This window comes from Limanda limanda, chromosome 6 (assembly GCF_963576545.1).
Source record: "Limanda limanda chromosome 6, fLimLim1.1, whole genome shotgun sequence".
Taxonomy (NCBI): domain Eukaryota; kingdom Metazoa; phylum Chordata; class Actinopteri; order Pleuronectiformes; family Pleuronectidae; genus Limanda; species Limanda limanda.
Window position 1 is genome coordinate 12022584 of NC_083641.1, and position 23135 is coordinate 12045718.

General features: G+C 41.8%; 1 protein-coding gene and 1 non-coding gene across 2 annotated transcripts in view; both read right to left on the reverse strand.

Moving 5' to 3' along the window:
- The window catches only part of LOC133003959 (rho guanine nucleotide exchange factor 17-like), a 59867-nt gene that overhangs the window by 11821 nt on the left and 24911 nt on the right, over positions 1–23135 (reverse strand). The window contains exons 2-3 of the mRNA XM_061073795.1: positions 3921–3998; positions 2608–2790 (exon numbers count right to left, since the gene is read on the reverse strand). Coding sequence (XP_060929778.1) covers positions 2608–2790; positions 3921–3998 — 261 coding nt within the window. The remainder of the gene's footprint in view (positions 1–2607; positions 2791–3920; positions 3999–23135) is intronic.
- trnam-cau (transfer RNA methionine (anticodon CAU)) lies at positions 1273–1345 on the reverse strand. Its single transcript has one exon. It is a non-coding gene; the product is annotated as a tRNA-Met (tRNA).

A 23135-nucleotide genomic window follows, 5' to 3' on the forward strand; every position in this document is an offset into this window, starting at 1 on the left:
AATAATAGATGCCTTACAAATAACATAAGCATTGCTACATTGACATTTTTTTACCCTTGAAACTAACTATGTGCTAACATGTTGAATGTGTCACTGTTTGATCATGAGAGATTACCAAAGAAACCGTGGTGCAAGTGGTTTTCAAGTTGTTTTGTCTGGCACTAGAAAAGATGAGAGTCTTTACAGCTATCTGTCATTTCTATTCGTCTGTCTCTCAAACACAGTCATAAACACACAGATGAATCCCCCTGACCTGGTTTCTTTTTACTAATAGAGTGTCTGGTGTGACGTCACAGAGAAACCTGCTTTCATGAAATAACCTGAGCCTCATCTATTTGTCGCAGTCTCTCATCCCTTTTCAATCACTTATCTTCCAGTGTCCTCTCTCTATCCTCCTCTCTTCTCAATCTTTCACTAACAGTAAAGAGGACAGATAAATGAGGTCGTTGCAGAATGTGAGGATTCGTCCCAGCAGAGGACAGGAACGACAAAAGAGGAGAATAAACCTGTTGTAAAAAGCTGACACTTGATGTCCTGTAGCAGGAGACATGTTCCCTGCTCTCTTAACTTTTGAAAAGAGAAGGTGTGAAACCCTTTCAGCTTAAAGGAAACTAAATAATGTAATAATACTTAAAGGAGATGTGCCATGGTCATATTCAGGGTCATAATTTTAAATTTCTTGAAAAGGTTTACGTGCTCTGCCTCGCTTTCTTCATATTGTCCATTGCTGCACTATAAACTTCAAGATTTTATATATTCAATCTAATCAAATGAACCTTGAACAGGGTCTTCCTCCATCACGAAAAAAAAGCGGTTTGACTGTGCATCACAGAACATCACACACAAGAATGGAAATATTAGGAAGTTGTCGATAATCACATCAAAATTATTTGAATGATTTGCCAAATTATTTGTATTAACTGGTACAATGTACAGTGTGGATCTGCAGATCAAAATTTAAAAAATCTTTTATTAGTGACATACATGAAATCAGCCCTGCGACATGCTTTGGTTTGATAAATGATTGGATGGATGTTAGCTAATCTTACTTCAGAACATTAAACCCCCACTGGTCAGTCAGACAGTCATGAGACTATTTGTCATAACAGAATACAGGCTGAGCAGAAATAGATGAGACCACTATGAGACCAGTGCAGAGTCAGTGCTGTGAAAAACCTTTATGGTAACTTTTCACCAACAACATACATACTGCAACAACTATGTTTATTCTCCTGCTTCTTCAAAAGGTAGAAAAAACTTAAACAAAACATGTGCCCCCTGTGAGGCTCGAACTCACGACCTTCAGATTATGAGACTGACGCGCTGCCTACTGCGCCAAGGAGGCCTGACAGCACCCTGGTGGCTGCAGCTTTAAGAGCAACGGCAGGAGCGATGTGAGGGGAGGGGCCTCACTGAGCAGCGAGAGGAATCTGCAGCAGCTTCCACAGAAACCTCTCACAGAGTTTGAGTACATTTGTACATCTGTTTTCAATGGTTTCTCATGCTGCAGGATATGAAAGTTAACACTATTTTCTTATGAATCTGTTAATATGTCTTTCCCTGCTTTTTTTCCCATCTCTTTCAGTCAGTGGAGTAATAACAACAGCATCAGCAAAGCAAGACAAACACAAAACCTGTGACCGAGCTGCATTGAAACTGAAGGAAAACGGTAGTTGTCCATCTTCTTTAACAAGTCTCTGTCTATTTGTTTGGTTTAGTCTGTGTAAAACGTCAGCCTGGATAGAAACTCTACTCCCTTTCATTCTCAAGGACCTGAACCCGACATTTAGCTCAGCACTGATGTTCTGCAGACGTGTGTTTCATAGTCTGGGTTGAGAGCCACTCTCGGGGTCATGGGAAATTTGAAATGGGTCGCAGAGAGGTCAGCGGGAAAACAAAATATTAAAACTTCTGTTGCCAACTATACAGCGTCTCTAAATAAAACACTTTCCCTTCGATCGACCACGCGGGCAGAAATGCTTTTAAATACTTTTTTCTTATTCAAGCTCTGGTATTTTGACGCAGCACCACAGTAGATAATTAAAGTTCCAGAAAAGTTATAGACATGTTTTTGTGTACACTTCAAAATATAGTTTGAAAACAAAAGTTTTACATATCTAAAGAAGTGTCTGAGTTGATTTGATCTAATTTGAGGATGTACTACTGTAATTCATACAGGTACATTAGAACCCAGATTTTACGCGACAGCCTTATAGTTCTCAACCCAGAGGCTGTTCAGAGCAGTGAAGGGATTACTGCTCACTGCCAGAGGTTAACTATCTCACACTGTCAGTCTACATTCTGTGTGTAGAAGCTAATACATGTGCAGCACAGAGGACATCTGCACTACACACTGACATACTGGATTTCTGATGCTGATTTTTAAGTTTGTATGTTTTTCATCATCTTTTTTCGGCATTTTGCATCAACCACCTAGCAGCCATGTAAATGTGAAGAGGTATGACAAATAACATTACAGAGTACCACTAAAACTCTGACTACTGACGAGGTGAAAAGACCAGAGAAAAGAGAAACTTTAAAAAACACAATCTGTCACCTTTGATGAACAGTCAAGCCAACATTTTATTCATTGTCATCTCCACTCACTGATTGGATGAGGAGGTGTCCGACAGTTTGCCTGTCATGCCATTGGCTGACGCAGCCAGCGACCTGCTCCAGAAAGTGCTCGTGGTGCTCCAGGATCTCTGGGATCTGGTAAAACATCTCGTCCACCAGCAGAGGGTCCACTATGGAGCTGCCATCCGGCTGCTTGAGAGGACGCATGTAGCCCTGAGGGGACAAAACCGCCAGTTAATAAGTGACCATTTCAAATGATCTAAATATGTATAAGATTAACTCAAATGTGCTATTGAGCAGTGACGAACCAGCAGCTTGTTCAGCAATTTGATTGATGAATCCAGAAATTACACCAATGTTTATTTAGAGAATCAAGTGAAATAATGCTGCTAATTGTTCTTACCTTTAAATACACTTGAAAGACCCCTTACATTTAATGAGAATAGATCATATAAATTCTTAATGTCAGACCAGGTAACTAGTTCTTCGTCAGACCGTTACATTTAAGATTATTAATAATTTATAATACATTTATACAGAAACCTTCCACAAAAGTTCCAAAAAAAAAAATTCTGGTTTCATCATTGGTCATTGCAGCTGTGGAGCCAAACCACATCTGACACCCTCCATTGGGGATCTGCACTTTCACTGCAGTCACCGTGGTAACACTTATTTTCCCTATGTCGCCATGGGAACACGGGCCGGAATTATTCGTTGTTGTGTCCACGCACACATACACAAACAAATGCCTAGGCCGACGCTCAACAAAGAAAGTGTGCATGTGGGATGTTCACAAAAAAATTGTCAAAGTATTTTAGAATAATGCATACACAAATAAACGCACACGATGTTCATCCACCCACACAACTGGTGACAGGTAATTCAACCATGTTGGGTTGATCACAGGTAGGGAAGATAAGAAGTGTGTGTGTTTGTGTGTCACAGTGAGAGAGAGGGGGACGTGGTTAAGATTTGGGTTAAAGGTTAATTAGCTGTTGAAATGCACATAGATATAGACGTGTGTGTGCCTGTGTGTGTGTGTGTGTGTGTGTGTGTGTGTGTGTGTGTGTGTGTGTGTGTGTGTGTAGGCAGCAGATAATGCTGATGACAGTGAGATGTGGTGAGGTTAGCTGATTAGCTTGACGGGATGAATGACAATAAGTGGATTACATAACACCGTTGCTACCTACATTTGTTATTTATGTCCTTCGCATTGTGTGAATCCACAATGGTGTGTTGGTTTTTGTGCATATTTGTTTTGTGTATACATGTGTGTATTCGTGTTGCGCTCAGAGTTCAATAATAAAGTGAGGTAACAAGCAGAAGTATTTGTAGTGTGTCACCTGAATGAGCGTGCGTAGAGACTCCACATACGACTGCTCCGTGTCCAAGAGGGTCATAATCACATGTTTCCTCATGTCCTGTGAAGATGGACAAGGAAGAAGACATGCGTCAATCATCAGCATTTATATTTTATACTCAGTTTACACAATAAGCGTAAAATAACATGTTACTATGGACATAAAATACTGTGACTACACACATTGAGTTTTAGGTTGTTCTGCAAAACAATATTTCCCACAGTGCACATATTAAAAATAACTAAAAACATGAATTTTAATACGGAAATCAACCTTTAGTAAAACGCTGCAACCTTAAAATGGGCTCATAAAGTGTGGTTTCCAGTGAAACCTGTAAGAATCAGTCAGGTTATACTATGTTTAAGTTACTTTAGAAGATGTACCATATTGAGGAATTTTGGTGAAGTTGCATATTACATAACCACAACATGATCTGGTCAGAAGCCTTTGTTACATCACCCTGATTTCTTGCTTACCGTTTACCTGTCAAAACGCATCAATAAAGTGAAAATTTCAACAAGAATTTTTTTTATTGTATTTGGGTCCAAATAAAAACAAACAGTCAAATAAAGAAATGTCATTAAAAGAAAAACCTCTTTGTCCTACAAGGCCAGAGCTGAACAGCCCACTTAAAGCTCGGGTTGTTAATCCTGGAAAAAGCCGACTTTTTTTCCAGAATTAATAGTGAATGGTGCAGATGACGATACTGTACTATGCAAGTATCACATAATAAATTACTCAGCTGGGGCAGTGGCCTCTTCACCAGTGAGGCAGCTGCTACAGGAGGCAGGGTCTAATGTTAATTGTGATTACTAAAAATATATTTAAAAAAAACAATGCAAACCTGTAACCAGATGAATTGTAAAAATGCAGTGGAGAAAAGAGTAAATAGTTCTTGTACCTCCCACCACTGTCAATATCTGTTGTTGGGAAATGTATAATGAGTCTCTAGAATAGGTCAGAGTAAAAAAGACAAGTAACAAAACTTTTCACAGCTTTTTTCAACTGGAAAAACTTTTCCTGGAACTCTGCTTCCAGTTTTAGTACCTGTGTCATAATGCCTGTTCCCGAGGCAGTGCTTTCTGACAGCCCATGGGCCATTTGTGATGGGTCTGCTGTACAAAATATTGCTGAGTCATCAAAGACACTGGACAAAACTGCAACAACATTCATAGAGCAAATCACTCCGACTGCAAGTAATCACTGGTTATTCCAGCAGTCCATAAAAGATTTACGTTAAAAAATAACCTAGCATTCCTTTGTACTATAGAGACGGGCCTCTTGCCTTTTAGGGCCCTGCAGGTTTAAGTTCCTGCAACAGTTTGACTCAAATTAGATCTTAAATGTCAGTGTGCTTCATCGTCAGGGAGGCCAACACAGATGCTTAGATGTCCCAATAGTTGCATATTCATAGCAAAGCACACCCACAACCACACACACGCACGGACCGGATTAGAGGTCACAGAGGCCAGGAAGTATCCCGAGGCAAAGCATTACTCAGCAGTTCACCCTAACAATGACTCATGATCTATGGATGCAAACTGAAGGATCCGCTTTTCCGCAGAGTGGACATGAATCCAACACATTGGGGCCATGACAGAAGCTGACACGATGAAAGAGACACAGACGATGGATGAAAAAGAAGGGAAGAAAATGCAGAGAAAGAAAAATAGAAGGCAGAGAAACGTAGAGGACTTGATTCTACAACAAAGAAAAATCCATTCATACTAAATTTTGTTCTTCTACATTATAAATTAAAACTATAACAAACAACTCCAACAGTTTTCCCCTAAAATAATCAGTGGCAGTGGCTGAAAAGTTGGAGCTACTAAAGTGGCCACCCGTAACTTCCTCTGTGTAGAAAATGGTATTTTCTGTGACAGACACAGCGGTGGGAGAGTGACAAGCTGGACTATCAGGATCATGGAACAAGCCAGATGAATTATCTCTGGGGTCTCAGGGGACAGACCCAAAATATCCTGGCAACAAACATGACTAAATATCAGATGGAGCCAAGGGCAAAACCCTGTGGTGCAGCATGTATAACCACAATGTCTCTCTCTCTCTCTCTCTCTCTCAAGCACACACACACACCTACATGGAGGCCTCGAAAACACACAGAGGGTTTTTTCCCTCTCCCTCCGCTCCCCTCTGCCAGCACCACTGTGTCCTATAAATAACCATAACAATAACTTCCCAGAAAGGCCATGTTTAGTGTTTGGCATACGAAAGGATCCAAGGGGCACTGTGGGGTACCAATGGAGGAGAGAGAGGGCGATCGAGAGAGTATGGAAGTGATTGGCAGGGTAAGGAGGTAAGAGAGGGAGCACAAAAGCAGGTTACATTTTGGCTTTTTTTTATAGAGAAGGTGGATTTTATATGTCAAATCATCAGCTGTAGAGCGAGTGAGTGGATTCAGTCCGTGTTTATCCTGACATACAAACACAATGGAGTAGAAGGAATACAGTGATGGCTCAAGAGGGATAAACAATAACACAGTCCATTTATATTCCAAAATTACCCTCCAAGTTAGGACATTACTCAAACAGGAGTCTGTTCAAAATACTCTGTGGTTCAGTCCCCTGGTGCTGTGACCAGAGGTACTACTGGAGGGTCACTGAGCAAGGCACTAAAGCACAACCACAGTCTCCCATGTTACAGTAGCTGAAGATGATTTTCACTGAGTTTATTAGCGATATTACATTTAAATAACCGACCTTCTCCAGGTTTAGTTTTCATCATATGAAACATAACATACTGGCCATTGATATCTGAATTGGAAAATATATAACTAATTGGCTAATAGTGTTAGCATTCACCATTCATCTGATTACAACTTAAGGGAAAACAGATTTTATCAGGCCAAAGTATTTGCTTTGCTCAACAATTATCTCTAGGAATATTAAAACTGCTGTTGCACAACTTTAACTTGCTGATCAACAACAAGAGTTGAAATCAGCCCCTGACGGACTGATTATTCTTGATATACTCATACAGCTGAGAACTTTTCTGTTTTTTAATTTAGCTGCAGATATTTTGTTTTGGGCTGACATTTCACTCATAAACTTGAAGCTAGAGCCAGGCTATATGGGCAAAAATTATCATATTTATCACAATACTTCTATGTCCCAGAAATGACCATTACAACCGCGTTTTGGTCCCCATGTGGTCCACTGGTCCTGACAACGTCAAAGTTTATTCTGGAAAATGTCCTGCAGAGCTAACAAAAACGAGTTCACACACACACACACACACACAAGAACACAGCTGCCTCTGCGCTCAGACAAATTCAACACAATTTATGATGATCTGATTAATTAATACACATTAATTTCTTTCTTTTTCATCTGTACTTTAATTTGAGTCATGATGCCAGCCTGACAAACACGGACAACTGAGAACACACACTCACTCTCACACACATACACACACTGACAAACAGTCATCTCCTGAGAGTTGTTCAAGCTGATAATGACGCTGATCCTATGACAACAAGACAGAGAGTGTGTGTTTGTGTGTGTGTGGCAAACATAATCAGGAGGCGAGCTGCTCTGTACTAGTCATTAGATTAAACACAGACACAGACACACACACACACACACACACACACACACACACACACACACACACACACACACACACACACACACACACAATCACGAAATAATGCAAGGAATGCCAGTTTCATTTTGCTGGTGGAGTTGCCATAGTAACCGCAGCTGAGAGGCGGTATGGGGAGAGGACAGACTGGTCTCAAGCAGCAGAGCTGACAGTCCTGCAGAGACGCTCTCAGACCAGTATGTCCATCAACCACCAGGTTAGAGAGTTCCGCTGACTAATACAACAACAGTCACAAAAACTAACTATGGTACCATGATGACACACAATGAGTGACTGTTTACACATTTTCCTCCAGTGTAATCAAGTCTGTGCGTATAGATATATTTATATAATGTATATATACATATATATTCTTTAAACATTTGCCTGTCTTCCAAACATAAAGTGATATGTTAAGAATCAGATCAGATTACGGTGGTTCTGATGTCACTGAAGTGTGGGAACAAGACAGCATCACCTAAACTGGTGCAAGAAATACGATGTCACCGTACCCACAGCCATGAAATTGAAACATATATTCAAACCTAGTCTCTAATTTTGCCATGTTCACATTCTATGATGTAATTGTGTTGTTTTGCTTTATTCTGCGGCCAGTATGGCCAGAAGTAGAAGAAGTATGCCTTCTTTTTTTAACCTCCTACGGTTCACTCCATTTTTCCCCCTTCAAAGTTATCATTAAGTATCTGATTCGAGGGTTTTAGGATCAATGGTGTTGCATGTGCTGTACACATTTGTTATGATATAAATAAAACTGACTTGACTTCAAGAGATCAGAACCACCTGGCAGCTGACAGAAAGGTTTTCTATACTCCTAAATCAATGTAGATATGCATGATATTATGTCTATACTAGTATACTATACTTGTCATCACTGACGATATGAATATCTGATACTGAGAAGGCGTCAGCACCTGTTCCCCAGAGCAGCATTTGATCATATTTATCACGTAGAATATATATAAGACAAGGACAGTGTAAGCAGATACAGTTATTGTCTCACATTTCATCAGTGAAATCCCACACAAGCTGTAAGACAAGATACGTCAATGTCTGTCACTGTAAAAGCCTTACAGGTACACGTTGTTGTTGTCTGAATGTTCTGCGTTTAATGTGTTCAGATGCTGATCCACTGCATCAGTGCAGCAATAGACGCTGCACCTGGTCCGCCTCTACCCTCTCTTTAATTGTAAACAATTTCTGGTAATTTTCCCTGTTTACGGGAAATGGTGAAAAGCAGGAAATACGGGAGGGTGGGGGGAAGAAACGCACATGATATGAGTTTGTTCTAGTCCGTTTGTTTCACTCATGTATAAAAGATTAATTTACTGAAATTAAGTGTTGAGGAAATATCAAATACCATAATTTATGATTGTTAATCCTCCATGTGATGCACTCCTACTCCTGTTATGGTATTGCTCACTTGTTTTAATGTGGTCTTAGATTTCTTTCTAAGTACATTATACATGTTGTTGCCTAACATTTTTACCATCACACATATTTTAAAGGAGACATATTCAGGTTCGTAATTTTAATAAGTGTTATTAATTGAAAAGGCTTGAATGCTGTAATGATCAGAAAACACATCACTTTCCTCATATGGTTAATTGCTACAGCTTCTGTTTTCAGCCTCTGAAACGCTTGCTTTTCACACCTGTCTCTTTGAGTACCTCCTACTCCGCTCTCGCACTACCTGTCTTGTTCGGGGGGGTGTCAGACTAGCAGCTAAGAATGAAATGTCACATCACGTTGATGCAGAAGTATCAGTCAGACTTCTGATGTGACATTTCAGGAACTTCAGGAGGAAGTTTCCTTCACCCTTACACAAAAAAACTAAAACTCAAAGGAAAAAAGGAATGTGTTGTTTAACAGAAAAAGGTAAGAAAACTGTACTTGTGTCTCATCTCCTCAGTTAAATATCCTTCAAAAATCTAAGTCACACATTCTTCAGAGCTGAAATCTTGAGATCAGAACTTTGAATTACTCGTTATCCGATAGCTTTGATCTTTTTAACAACTTAAGTCTTCGAAAACGTTGTGGTCTCAACAGCACGTCTATGTTTGGGTAATTTGATCAGCATGAGTTAAGAACTGTTTAAATACAAGCCTGTACATCCCAGTCACACAGTGTGTGTTTATACGTTAAGTGCCATGGTATCTGCATTGTTGTTCTTTCCTCTCACAATCATGTTTCACGTAAATTCAAATCGGGCTCGTTGCCTGTGGTGCAGTGATAAATATGACGGGAAGGACCGCCCATAGGATTCAGCCCTGACACTGTAGGGGACCTGAGAGGAAACCTTCTCGTGTGTCAGAGTAGTACAGCTTGTTCCCATGTGTCCCTCCGTGGGCTCCGGTGTCTTGATAATGGTGTGGACACAGGGGGTCCATAAAGTTAGTTATTCCTCACAACTCCAGCCAAACATGACAGCATAACCGTAAAGACAACATACACCAGAGTCAGAGTCGCAGGCAGCGCACGTCTGACGGCGTCCACAAGTCAAACAGACCGTCTCTGTTTGACTTGAGGTCTCATGTACCAAAGGTCATAATGTTTATCGGCTACGTAGGCTATGTGCTGTATCTCTTCGTTAGCACTGTTATGAGTGCATGTTGTTCTGCTCACTGTCATATTATACTGCTGCTACTGTGGTTACCACAGCTTACAACAGCTCCACGGTCTAGAACACAGAAAAGCAAAAGCTCTATTTGGTAATATTTTTCTGTATTATTCATTGTCCGGGATTTTGTTTGTTTATAACAAAATAACAGTTTTTGTTGTGTTGATCTAGATTTCAGAACAGCTGTACTTTTCAGTGGTTGGGTGACAGTAAGAAAGACAAAAAACAGATGCATGCAAGGTATTCAATTGTATAATTTATTTTCCTTTTTTATATATTCATTACTTCCTTTTTTCATCTTCCTCTGGCCAAAGAATTTTGTATAACTGTGGTATTTTGCCCACAAAGGAGTGAAGTTCCAACCACAGTTGCCTTCAATTGTGAGCCGTCATGTAAGGTCACCGTCTTTCTCTCTTTGACAGAAAGACTTGCACGTGCTATTATGAGGGGCAGCTGCTAGAACGGCTGATGCATCATGGCGAGTTGGAAACAACACAACTTCTCACAAAACAGTTATATTGTTTGTCTTTTAGTTGTCAAAATGTTGCAAACACTGTCAGGAAGTTTGATCTAGGATTGGGACTTACAACAAGGATTGTGTAGTGGGGAATTGCTAAATGTTGTTTCTGTTGTTACATGTAGGGTTAGGGTTAGTATTGTTCAACAGCCATCAATTTTCATGCACTTAATCTGACGTTGGGTCGTGGTAGCAGCAAACTAAGCAGGATGTTCCAGATATCCCTCTTACAAACTACTCGCTCCACTTCCTCCTGAGAATCCTGAGGTGTTCCCACTGGGTATGTCATCTGTCCAGCAAGTTCTAGGTCTACCCTGGGGTCTCCTACCAGTCAGGTGTGACCAGAAAAAACCTCCAGGAGGCATCCTGATAAGACTACCCAACTAGATTAACTGGCAACAAAGGAGCAGAGGCTCTGCACCAAGCTCCCTCCAAATGTCAGAACTCCTCAACTTATCTTTGAAGCTGAGTCCATGCAGCCACGCAACGGAGAAAAATAACAACCTTGAAAAAATATATATATAAATTTTGTGTCTCATCCCCCTCTTAGAAGATGGATGATGCACCTGATTTAATCAGAGTATAGCAGCGATGCTACTGAACTTCACTGCTCCTCTCATAACAAAGCATCCTGGCAGGGTTGCCTACAGACCACTGCTAGCTGTGGGCTTTTGATTCATATGTGAAATAATGCAGAGCATCCAAGCTTTTCAATTTCCAATGGATGAATGGCGAATGGCATTGATCACATTCATTAGCATAGATGTTATTAGGATATTGTAGGTTTGACACTTTTTTAACTACAAGTGATAGAATTGGTTTATTTAAGATCTCAACAATGACATCCCCGGTAAAACTTTTTGTGGCATCTGTTTACATGGACGACTATTGATGCATTGCACATTGGAGATCATGATAAAGCTAACAGAGCCACATCATCTGCCAAAAGTAGACACTACATTCTGACCTTCTTTAACTGGACACTCTCCGCACCCTAGTTGGGTCTTGAAATTCTCTCCATATTTCCCAACACGTCTGACATTTAGAGAAATATTCTCTTCCTAGCTGACAGTCAGATTTAAAGTTCTAATGTCTGTTTAGTGAATGTCAAACTGAAATTATTTCATCTGCGACAGAAACACAGCCCAATCCTCACATCACTGTCGTCAGACCTTTCCGCCCCTGTCGCTTTCACCTCCCCTCCCCATCTCCATGACTGTATCCCCTGGCAACAGCCTTGCAAAACCAGCAAAGAGGAGCCTCGCAGCCCAAAGAGAAAGCATCCTCACCACCTATCTCCTCCTCTGTATAAAGCCTAAGATTGACTGTCACATCCGGTTCACATTTCGGGGCTGCAGCTCTGGAAGTGAAGGAGCCTCGTCCTTTACTTCCTCTTCAGCTTCAGCCTTTCGGGCGTCTTATGTAATTCTGTCATGCAGATAAAAGCAGTGTCCATGTTCGCCCTATCGGTCATTTACAGGGCACAGACTGCTCTGACTGACTCTTTACTGATCAATATTTTTCTCTCTCTTGCAGACTGGCACGCTCTCTTTATTGATCCATCTCCCATCTCCTCCATCATCATCACCTCTTCCACTCATCTCCTCTCTCTGGCTCAATACATTTGCACCATCACAATAAGATAATCACTGTTAAGGTGGATCATTACTCCCCTCCCGCTTCAATAATCACTGTATCAATGCCCCAGAGAAGCCCAGAGAATAGGAGCATTTTGCTTTTATATTCTTACATTATTTATACAATTAGAACTAGAAAAATTACTTGAGGACTTTACTTAATTGACTAAAGTTAATTGGCAAGTTTCATAATTATTAGTTAATCATTTAAATGATTTTAAACTGCTAACAAATATAGAAATATTTGCTGGTTTCTTCTCTGATATTAAACAATATATTTGGAGGTTTTTGGACAATTAGTTTAAAAAAAGATTTGTAAAATTTTGATTTTTACGATCATTACCAAATCTGAATATGGACCAGATAGAAGAGCACTTGGCAGAAGAGATCCGACACTATGTCCACTAGTATAACCCGTCACTAACCGGCGGATTTTTCCGCCAGAAAAAGGCTCTGTGGAGCCGCCGTGGCGATGTAAATAAATCGCTCTTCTTCGTGCAACACACAAAGAAGAGCCGACTTCGACAAAAAACATTACTGTGCCTAGTGTTCTGGCGGGGAATTGCATGGCAACACGGGCAACGGTTGGAGAACCATGAATGACAACGAGTCCTGCGTTACAGCTGCGTGCCTGCGGGCCCCTGACGACGCAGAAGCATGCGCCAGCCTTAAGGTTTACTATGGAATAGATCCTCCCACATACACATGAATCCTTGTGGTGTTGGATTAACAGCCCGAGGTGTTAAGATTAGCAGAACTGCAGAGGTTGTGTTATGTCTACAGTATGTGTGAGTTTGCCTGTGACAGCATGCATGTGTGGATACAAGGCAAAGACTTGTTTATTGATTCTGCTCCCTCTCGAGCAAACGCAGAGTAGCCCGAGCATGAACTACCTGATGCAAAAAAAAGAAATGCTGCTACAGACGCTTTAAAATAAAATAAATTTTGCTTGTAAATAAAATCTAGAAACATGGAGAGGGAGCACAGTGTATATGCAGATTCACAAAAAAAGTGCAGATGGCCAGAGAGCGCTGTGAGTCTAAGGGACAGTAGGTGACAGAGATAATCATGTGATTCACTCGGCTCTTATTATATTATAGACAGGCCTGAGGGAGAGAGACAGAGAGAGGAGAATCGAAAAGAAAGAGATATCATCCAACAATAAGAAATAAGATTTAACAGTCAAAGAAACTAACAGAAACAAGTTTAAGAGAAAAAACTGAAGTCAGAGGTGAGAGAAGATTGAGACGGAGATTTAATCAGAGGAAGAGGTTTGGTGGAATAAAAACTAAACTGAGTTGGACACGCTGCAAAGGTGAAGGACACACACATAGACACACAAACACACACTTATCTCAACTGAAAAAAATTAAATAAACACAAACTCTAGTCTACCTCTCCGTTGGGGTGTCCAGCACAAAGTCCATTCCGATTCAAATTCCTGCTGGAGTTGCCATTGTTGTTCCTGATCTGATCCACAGCATCTTTACCCATCACCCCTCCTCCTCCTACACTGCCAGCATCCCTCTCTCCTCTTCCCCCTCCTCCTTCATGTCCTGTGTTCTCCCCATTCTCGTTCATTTCCTCCAGGGCGATGCTGAACTGGGCTAAGGTTCGAACCATCTGCAGCATGTGGAGCGGACCATGTGCCCGGACGTAGGCTCAGTTTGGCAAATCAAACAAGAAGCTGAGGAGGGTTTGTTTTCCTTATCGGATTGTTTGTTTACTCACACAAACTCGGTCTTCACGTCAGCAGAATGAAAAATGAAAAACAGGCACATGCGAGCGTGGAGGGAATCATCATCTTTCCCTCTAAATCACAACATTAAATCCTCCAGTTGTTTCCTCTTCTGGCAACAAGATGCTTTTGAATAATTCAGTCCATTGGAAAACAAACTCTCTGCAAATTGCCCTGCGTCTTCAGCGTGCATCTGTTCTTGAGCAGGTAGGCTAAGCTGCGTGTGATGTTGCACACCCAAACACTGCATGCGGAGGGAGCCTGCTTCGGCATGTATGCACGGATGTCTGATCAGTTTCTGCTGCACGGATGATGTAAGCAGGGTCTGCGCGCTTGTCGAGGTGTGTGTATGGACCAGGGGAGAGACAGAAAATGTGTGTGCGTCTGTGTGGGTGGGTGTGAGTGTGTCACGGCCCTCCCCCTGGGTGTGTATAATGAGAGACAGCAGGCAGGGCAGACGCTCACAGCGCTGAGCTCAGGCAGGCTCAACCAATTCCGCCATTAATAATCGATCGAGGCATGCGGGAGATCCTCCATCCACCTCCCTAGCTTCTATCAAATGATCCCTCTGTCAGGATGACAAGTGCCAAACATCTGATTACAACAGTCTCAAGTTCCCTTTAAGTCACATTTTATTTCCACAGCTCTTCCTCCCACTACGGATGGACACAGATCTGAACAGGAAACCCCCTCTGTGTCTGTCACACCAGCACACAGGCAGAACACTGAATGACCTGAAGCCCACAGATAACCATGACAACAGCGAGCAAGGATGTGATGTTAAAGGACCATACCTGCGTTTAACGTCTTTAAATACATCAGCCTTAACTTCCAGGACACATGGCTAGGGATGAAACGGTTACTTGTTTCACGATTAAACCAGTAAAATTAGCAGCATTACCGTGAAAAATGGATAACCATGGTGTATAGCCCATAGCAAAAACTTTCCAGCATCAACCACAGTGAGAAACGGTGTCACACACACAGGCGCTGGTGCAGCATCAAACATGGGATTGTTTGGTATATGTGTGAAGTTTACCTGGTGTTTGTTTGATTCACTTGAGAGTTTATGAGCCAGGAAATCAGGGTTAAAGAGAGCGGAATGATCTGGATTAAAGATCTGACATCATGGAGTATAACTAAATACATACTGTATGATGGAGTCATATGTATTTAGTGTGTGTGAAGAGCGACATAGACGAGCACACACACACGCACACGCACGCACGCGCACACACACAACTTAGGACCCAACATGGTGTTTTAACTTCATTGTTGCAGAAGAAGCGGCGCCCCGTTTATCCTGGTATATTAATATGAATTCAGCAGGTTTTTATAAAGATCAGTTCTATGTGTGAGTGATTAGATAAGAGCAAAAGAACAGAAGGAGGAAGTGAAACTTACACGATAACCTAGCCGATAAAAACCCAAGTGTACGGCTGTTGTCCCGGCAGTGATTGACAATTGTATCCATTCTCATTGTAGACGAAAGCAGATGTTAGTGGGTTTTCTGACCAGTAGAAATTTGACTTTACTTTTCTTCTTTCTTTATTTAAAAACTGAGAAAACAGAGACATGGTAAAATCCATTAAATTTGTTCTAAGTGATTGAAAATATGAAATATGAGATACTCTAAGCAACCTAGCAGTGAAAGACCATGTTGCTCTGGCAGGCTAATAGCCAAGATTTGACTCTTGGCTTTATTTGAGAAGAAATGGTTTCATGCCTTCACTTATGTTTGATCAAACTTCGGATGTTATCATATATTTACAATAAAAAAACATCTGAAAGGCAACTTTCCCTGTTCCTGTTAACAGCTGCATTGTGCCATAAAGTTAATGGTCCAAAACAAACAGAGCAGCCAGTACAGGCCTTTACGAATTCATAAATTATGTGCAGCGCTGCAGTCCATTAACAGGCAGTAAGCAAACACACGCACACACACACACACACAGACACACACGTGAGGAAACACATTGAAAAATGTTGTGCACGTGTGTGTGCAAATCAGTGACAGTGGGCACTGCCTGGGTGGTTCAGAGAGAAACTAAAAAATGCCGTTTTAATGAAGAAGTGTCAGAAGTAAAAGACAGCACAAGGAGGGTTTGAGCTAAACTGCTTAAGAGCCGAGTGAGAGAAGCAACTGTGGCTTTTAAAAATTCCCTGCACCATGAAATATTAACACACATCGAAGACGTCAAGTGATCTGACGTCGACCAACCTAATACAGAGCATTTCTAGATATGTACAATTTTAGAGTTTTGGCCAAAACAACGACAAACACTAAGAATTGTGGTGTAATAACTTAACAGACACACCGCAGATGGTTTTGTAACACGTTGTACTTCATTGTGAAGTTAAACTCGGGGCAGCTTTTGTCTTCCTCTGCAGCCGGTAGCGAGCAGTTAAACACAGACAGACTTAGGCTCTTTCTCTCCAGCAGAGATCAGATGGTGACAACAGAGAGAAAGGTCACTAAAGGACATTTAAAGGTCGACCTCGTGGCAGGAAATTGGCCTTTAATCCTCGCTGCCATAGAAACAATAAGACGGTTTTGAAGGTCTGGTGACAGAGATCAGAGAGACAATCTCTCCGGCATGTTTGGAGTTTGAGCACAGACACTTTTAATATGTACATGTGGGCAATACATCTGTTTTCTTTTCTGTTTCACAAACTGCTTTTAAAATCTGAATTGAATCAGAATTGGCTTTATTGGCCAAGGGATTTGATTCTGGCTTTACATTGCTCTCAGTGTGCTTACATAGAACTAGACACGCAGCTATAAGGATGAAGACAACAACAAAAACTGAACAAATATGAAAAGGAATAGTACCAAAATACATAAATTATTAGCGGTGGATGGTCCGGACTGTACGGTACAATAACACGTGAGAAGTAAGAAGGAGAATAAGCAACATGACGTGCAGGTCAAGAAATCCTGTATATTGTAAACAATAGTGTGCAAAGAGGCAATTCAGTCGTTCAATTTAATAAGTAATAAATACTGTCTAAATATGCTTTAATAACACAAATAAAACTAAATAAATATTGCTGTATCAAGCACTAACGCTAATTTTTCAAAGTTTAAAGTAGGAACAAATTATTTCGTTCTTGTAGATCTTTATTAGTGTTTCTATCCTTACTAGTTTACCTATTTTGCGTACATTTTCTCTGTCAAAAAACCCTAGTTTCATTAGAGCAGGGTACTGCAGTTTGAGAAAACGTGCTGAACAGAATATATTATGTATTTGTTGTGTTGAGTATTTTCAGCTGTAGATTAACACACTTTTTTTCCCCGACTAGTAAGTATTTACAGCAGCATGTGGGATAAACTACAGCACCTGTGGTCATTACAATGAAGGAAAATGTCGAGCAAGTGCAACATTGTGACATTAAGTTTTAGGACAACTATGGCAGAGACACACTTAACTACACTGACATTACATGTTAATAAGACTGATTCCATACTGGCTCTGTTCCTTTAATGAGGTTTTTCCCGACACAAAAATCAATATAGAATATCACCAGATTTATCCTTTGAGTTACATGAGCGCGCAGAAGTCATCACCAATCATCACCTGATCAGTTACAACAACATCCATTGCATCTCGTTTCCATAGCAACTCCAAAATGCTCACGTCTTTAGCATTTCCTGTTTAGTTCTGGACTACTGCAGCTGCGAGATAGCGAAGAGGAAAAAAGCAATTATGAGTGTGTATTTGTGTGTGTCTGTGTGTGTACATGAGCCTTTGCAGCAGCAGCCTGATGATGAAGTGTTCTCCCTGGATGAGTTATCAGCTCACGGCTCCTAACACACAAACCAGTTCAGCCCAAAAACAAACTGCACGAGCAGCTGAAGATCCCCTCCTCCTTCAACTGTGGATTATTAGAGCAAGGCTCACAACTTCCTTTTCAGTCCAAACATTCACCAGATAATAAACCTGCTGCCTGATAACTACCTTCAATCCTCTAATAACCATCCGAGAGCCTGATGGTTGTGGACTCCTGCAGTCAACAACAACGTATAAATAACCACACTGGAGGACCATGCCAGACGGCCCATATGGTGCAGATCACACATGAGCTGAATTTGCAGCCGTGGTCGAACTCCCTACTTCCTCCCCGCCCTGCACAGAAATGTGTGTGTGGTTTAATTCTTGCTCAGCAGCCACCCTGCCTGCCCGTGTCAGTGTTTGTTGCTGCTAAATGACAGCTGATGTGACATCTGTATCACCCACTCCGAGCCAATATCGCACCGTAAAGACTGAGTCAGTGTGGGGGCGGGAGGTACATAAATATGTAGAAGGACTGATGACACCTGTCAACACACCCACTGGTCCACAGGTGTCTGTGTGTGTGAAGGAGAGAGAGAGGGAAAGAGAAAGGGAGAGTAACATGAGGAGAGATGGACGCATGACTGCCCAAACAGATCAAAACAGATTTTGCACCACACACCTGTGCATGTATTCAGCCTGTACCATCTGAGCCTCTGTGTGTGTGGTCCAGGTATGAATCATGTTTTAAGGCTAGGTTTAAGTTTAGGGTTCGGGTGAAGGTTAGGTCAAGTTTAGAGTTAGACAAGTGGTAACTATTTTTAAGGTTAGTGTTCGTCTCCAGGAAATTATTGTAATGTCCTCGGAAGTCACAGACACACTAGAACAATTATAAGTATGCTATGTATCACACATCACACTTAAAGATGGAATAATGGCACATCAAAATAGAAATTGTCCATGAACAAGCACCACATGTCTTTTGTGTGTGTGTGTGTGTGTTTGCTTGCTTGCATGTGCTCCAGGTGTACAGAGCTTTGTTTGCCTCCCATGTCAGTACTGAGTAGCAAGAAAATGACAGACAATCCCAAGAAAAAGATGATTCCCCCACTGTCTTCAGCATGAGAGGTTAGGATGACCGCTCATGTATCTTTAATATGCTAAAATAATGCAATAATGAATAGAAATTAGTTTTAGACTGACTAAAGTAATAACTAAATGTTACAGTTTAGCATGCATTATCCTGTATGTTTACATTAACATTAGCCACTAGGGGGCAGAAGTCATAATGAAAATATAATGACAAGAGTGTGTTTTTTTTTTTCTTCCTGCCACAAGATTATGAAAAAACAGTAGCTTTGGTTTCAGGCACTTCCCTCAGTTTGTCTTCAGGTCAGAACAGACAGCAGCGTAAACAACACCTGCTATCAAACTCTGTGTGTGTGTGTGTGTGTGTGTGTGTGTGTGTGTGTGTGTGTGTGTGTGTGTGTGTGTGTGTGTGTGTGTGTGTGTGTGTGTGTGTGTGTGTGTGTGTGTGTGTGTGTGTGTGTGTGTGTGTGTGTGTGTGTGTGTGTGTGTGTGTGTGTGTGTGTGTGTGTGCGTATGAGTATGAGAGAGAGAGAACGCACCGGTAACCAGATCTACTTGCTCTCCAAATACGCCCATACGGGATTGTGTGGATCTGTGTATGTGTGCGAGCGTGTGCACATGCTTAGGTTTATGTGTGTGTGTCTGTGTGTGTTTGGGAGCTAGAGAGAGAGAGAGATACATGGTCTGTGAAAAGATCCTTTGTCCCCAAGAGGTGAGGCAGAGGCAAGGACACGATTGGCACTTGGGCTAAAATACATGTGCACAAAGCCACACACAGATGGCTTCCAAGAACACTATTCCTCCACACACAAACTCACATACAGAGGAAATAAATAGGAACCTTGCTAAAAGAACAGAAACAGCTTCCATTAAATTACATGAGCATGTAATTCAACAAAGTTCACTGTCCTTTGTGTCTTCACATGAATTGTAATACCAGATCCACACAGCACCACAGTGACACACCAGGAGGAGCCTTGGATTCACTCTCCGTCCCATGTCCTCCATTTCCAGCCAGTAATCTGACATCCCATCCACTTCCTGTCCAGCAACCCATCCCACAATGCAATGGGTTCCCAGAGATAGCCATCAGCCACATGGAGACGAGTCTTAACCCCAGCAATGCTCCGGAAATACCTTCTCTGTGTCTCTGCCTCTCCCACCAATCTGTCCTTTCTGCCGCCCTGTGCCATCTCTTTTCCTCCTTCTCTCTGCTCATTTTCTAGATAACCTCTAATGTCTCTCACACTCAGAAAATCTGGAAAATAAACGCCACAGCACACCGGTGATTTTCGGGAGGCATAGGGACGTAATATAGGGAACCTGAAGAGACATTCCCAGGAAAGAAGTACACAGTCGCGACATAGTGGGAAAGAAGGGATGAGTTTAAAAGATGATCTGGGATGGAGAAGGAGTTATAGTGATATCAAAAAGTAACAGGAATTTAAACTGCATACCTTTTTCTCTCATCTTTTTAACTCAAAGTTCCCTTATCTCTCTCTTTCTCCCTCCGACCAGACCCCCTCATCCTGCCCCATATCCCTCCTTCTCTCTATTTCCCCTCTTTATCCCTCTTTCTTCGAAATTCCTGACCCCTCATTGCCTAAAAACCTTGCATGTGTGCATTATTGTGTGTGTGCTTGCATATATGGGTTTGTCAGTGAGTAAAGCTACAATAAATGATACAATAAAGAGTCGTATTACAGCTTTGCGTAATCAAAACAATGGCAGGGTTGAATCGAGCTGAACTTTTCCAGAAAAATGGTGTCGGAGAACATGGAGTCGTTATGAGTAGATTTATGGAATGCCACAAACGCTGGGACGCAAAAGAATTTGTGTCCCATGTTTGTGCACCGCAGGCAGCTAAAGAGCTAATCTGTAGTCAAATGATGAGGTCTGAGAATCACACACACACGCACGCACGCACGCACGCACACACGCACGAGTGATATAAAGCTACAGAACAAGGGCAGATCTCATGAGAGGGTGTAACTGGGTGGAGACATATAGTATCAAGACACAGATGTGAAAAAGGGAGAGAGATCAATTTAGCTGCATTTGATTCAGAAAGGTTTCTCTCAAAGTTTAGTCCTTTATCACAAACACTCACTCTGAGAAAAATAAATCATTTTTAGCATGATGCCTCATGCTTGGACTGCATGGGCTTTCACACCTGGAAACTTCACTCACTCTCTGAGAAAGTAAGTTCAGAGTGCACTGATCTCAAGAGCTCACAAGTATTTCCTGAGGTGATCCAGGAAGTTGAGCCCATTCATAAACCTGCACCTCTTTGTGTGTTAGCAGAATAAAATGCTGGGCGACAAACAGTTTGATTTTGTGGAATGAAAGGTGTTGTAAGTTGTTGCCTCTATTCAGCTCAGGGAAAGCCCCATGGCAGCTTGGAGGCCATCACCGCCCACGGCAAAGAGAACATGTTTTTACCTTTCTGTTGCTGCTGCAATTTCCCAATGTAAAAGCTTTTGCTACACTGCAGGATCAGCAGCTACGTTGTAGCTTTTCCCTAGAAGGGAATTACGGGTCAGTGACAGCTCAGTCTAATGACAGAGGGCTGCGGGGCGACTCCTGTGAGACTCTTCCAGCTCGGACAGGAGGGCAGGTGAACTGGGGGCGAGGGAAGGATGGAGCAAGCTCTGTTATTGGCTGGTTAGTTGCTATGTAACGCTGGTTGCCACAGAAACATCTGAATGGAAGAAAAAGCATGAATGGAGAAAGACAAACCAGGCAACACAGAACAACTCATGATTAACACCTACACTCACACATAAACATTTACCCTGCAGTGTATAACACGGCAGAAGCTTCACAATCACAGATCACCAAACAACATCTGGCCCCATCATGGAGGTCCAAGTAGAAAGGCAGACCAGAAGAGTAAGTAAGTCAACTCAGTATTGCAGCAGTTAAACGGGTCAAATAAGTTTGAAAGGTTTCCAAATTCAAGGTATCGTGGTCCTGGCCTTCCTGAATCACTGAGACGTAGTGATCCAGTTCTCAAAAGCGGTCGGATATGTAGCTTTTAAAGATTCAGTAAAAGCTACGGCTATGGTTATGCTCATCAGAAAGGTAACGTGCTACAACGTGCTAAAGTTACATTGCTCACATGCTGGTGGCGGGTAGCACATTCAGCGTTTTCACTTGCTGTGCCAATTCCAAACATGCTAACGTGCTGCATTTAAAGATCGACTGTGTCACGATGTAACGACGGGGCTGTCCCATTCTGAATGCTCCTTCAAAAGTGGCTAACAAATGCGCTATTCCATTCCAAAGCAACACAACCAGGGATTCTTCTCTGGCGACCCTGTCCCACGATTCATTGTGCGCCGGTGAAAAAGCTCTACAAGCTAGCTATCTGCTTAAGGTAGCTAACAATGCAAAGGTACAGGTAGGACAAGCTGGTGAGTCAAATACGAAATCTTGCATAGACCTGTCTGATTTTCGCATTGGCCTTTGCGGAGTAGACCGAGCCCTCCAAAGGATACAGCTGCTGAGCTTGGATACAGCTTATGCCTCAAACTAAGTAAATAATTTCCAGAACATACTTTAAAACAACAAATGTCAACCTCCAGGTGGCACTATAGGAGAAGTCATTGCAATTCACCCTCTGTGGAACATAAACATTTTTACAACATATTATGGTAATCTAGCAAGTTGCTGTTGACACATTTCATCGGTGGTGGTGGAATAACTGACTGAATGATATCGCCATCTCTACAGCCATGCTGCTAGTATGGCTAACAGCAGCAGGCTCTCAGCGTCTTAGAGCACCTTAGCAACTAGCTAACTAGCGAGTTGATTTTAAATGAGTACCGGTTCATTAGATGAAGCAGAGTAATATCCTTGTCACATCAATTATTCGAAACTTAACACTTTTCATCCCTCTAGCTTTTTCGTGCAACAAAGACAAATGTTACAGGTCAAACCAGCACATATAGGCCGAGGCTGCATACATAAAGATATGTGCTGAAAGGGGAATGTCAGAAAATAAAGAGCTGCTTTGTGCTCATGGTCCATGTGAACAGACGAGGACCTGACTGAGGACTATCCTCCGATGAGTTGTGCCCCCAGTGGGACAGAACAAAAAAAAATGGATAACGTTTTCTTTATCCACTCACACACAACACACAACACACATCACACTAAACACACAGATACCGGATACTCCCAGGAAGGGGATCCGTTTATAA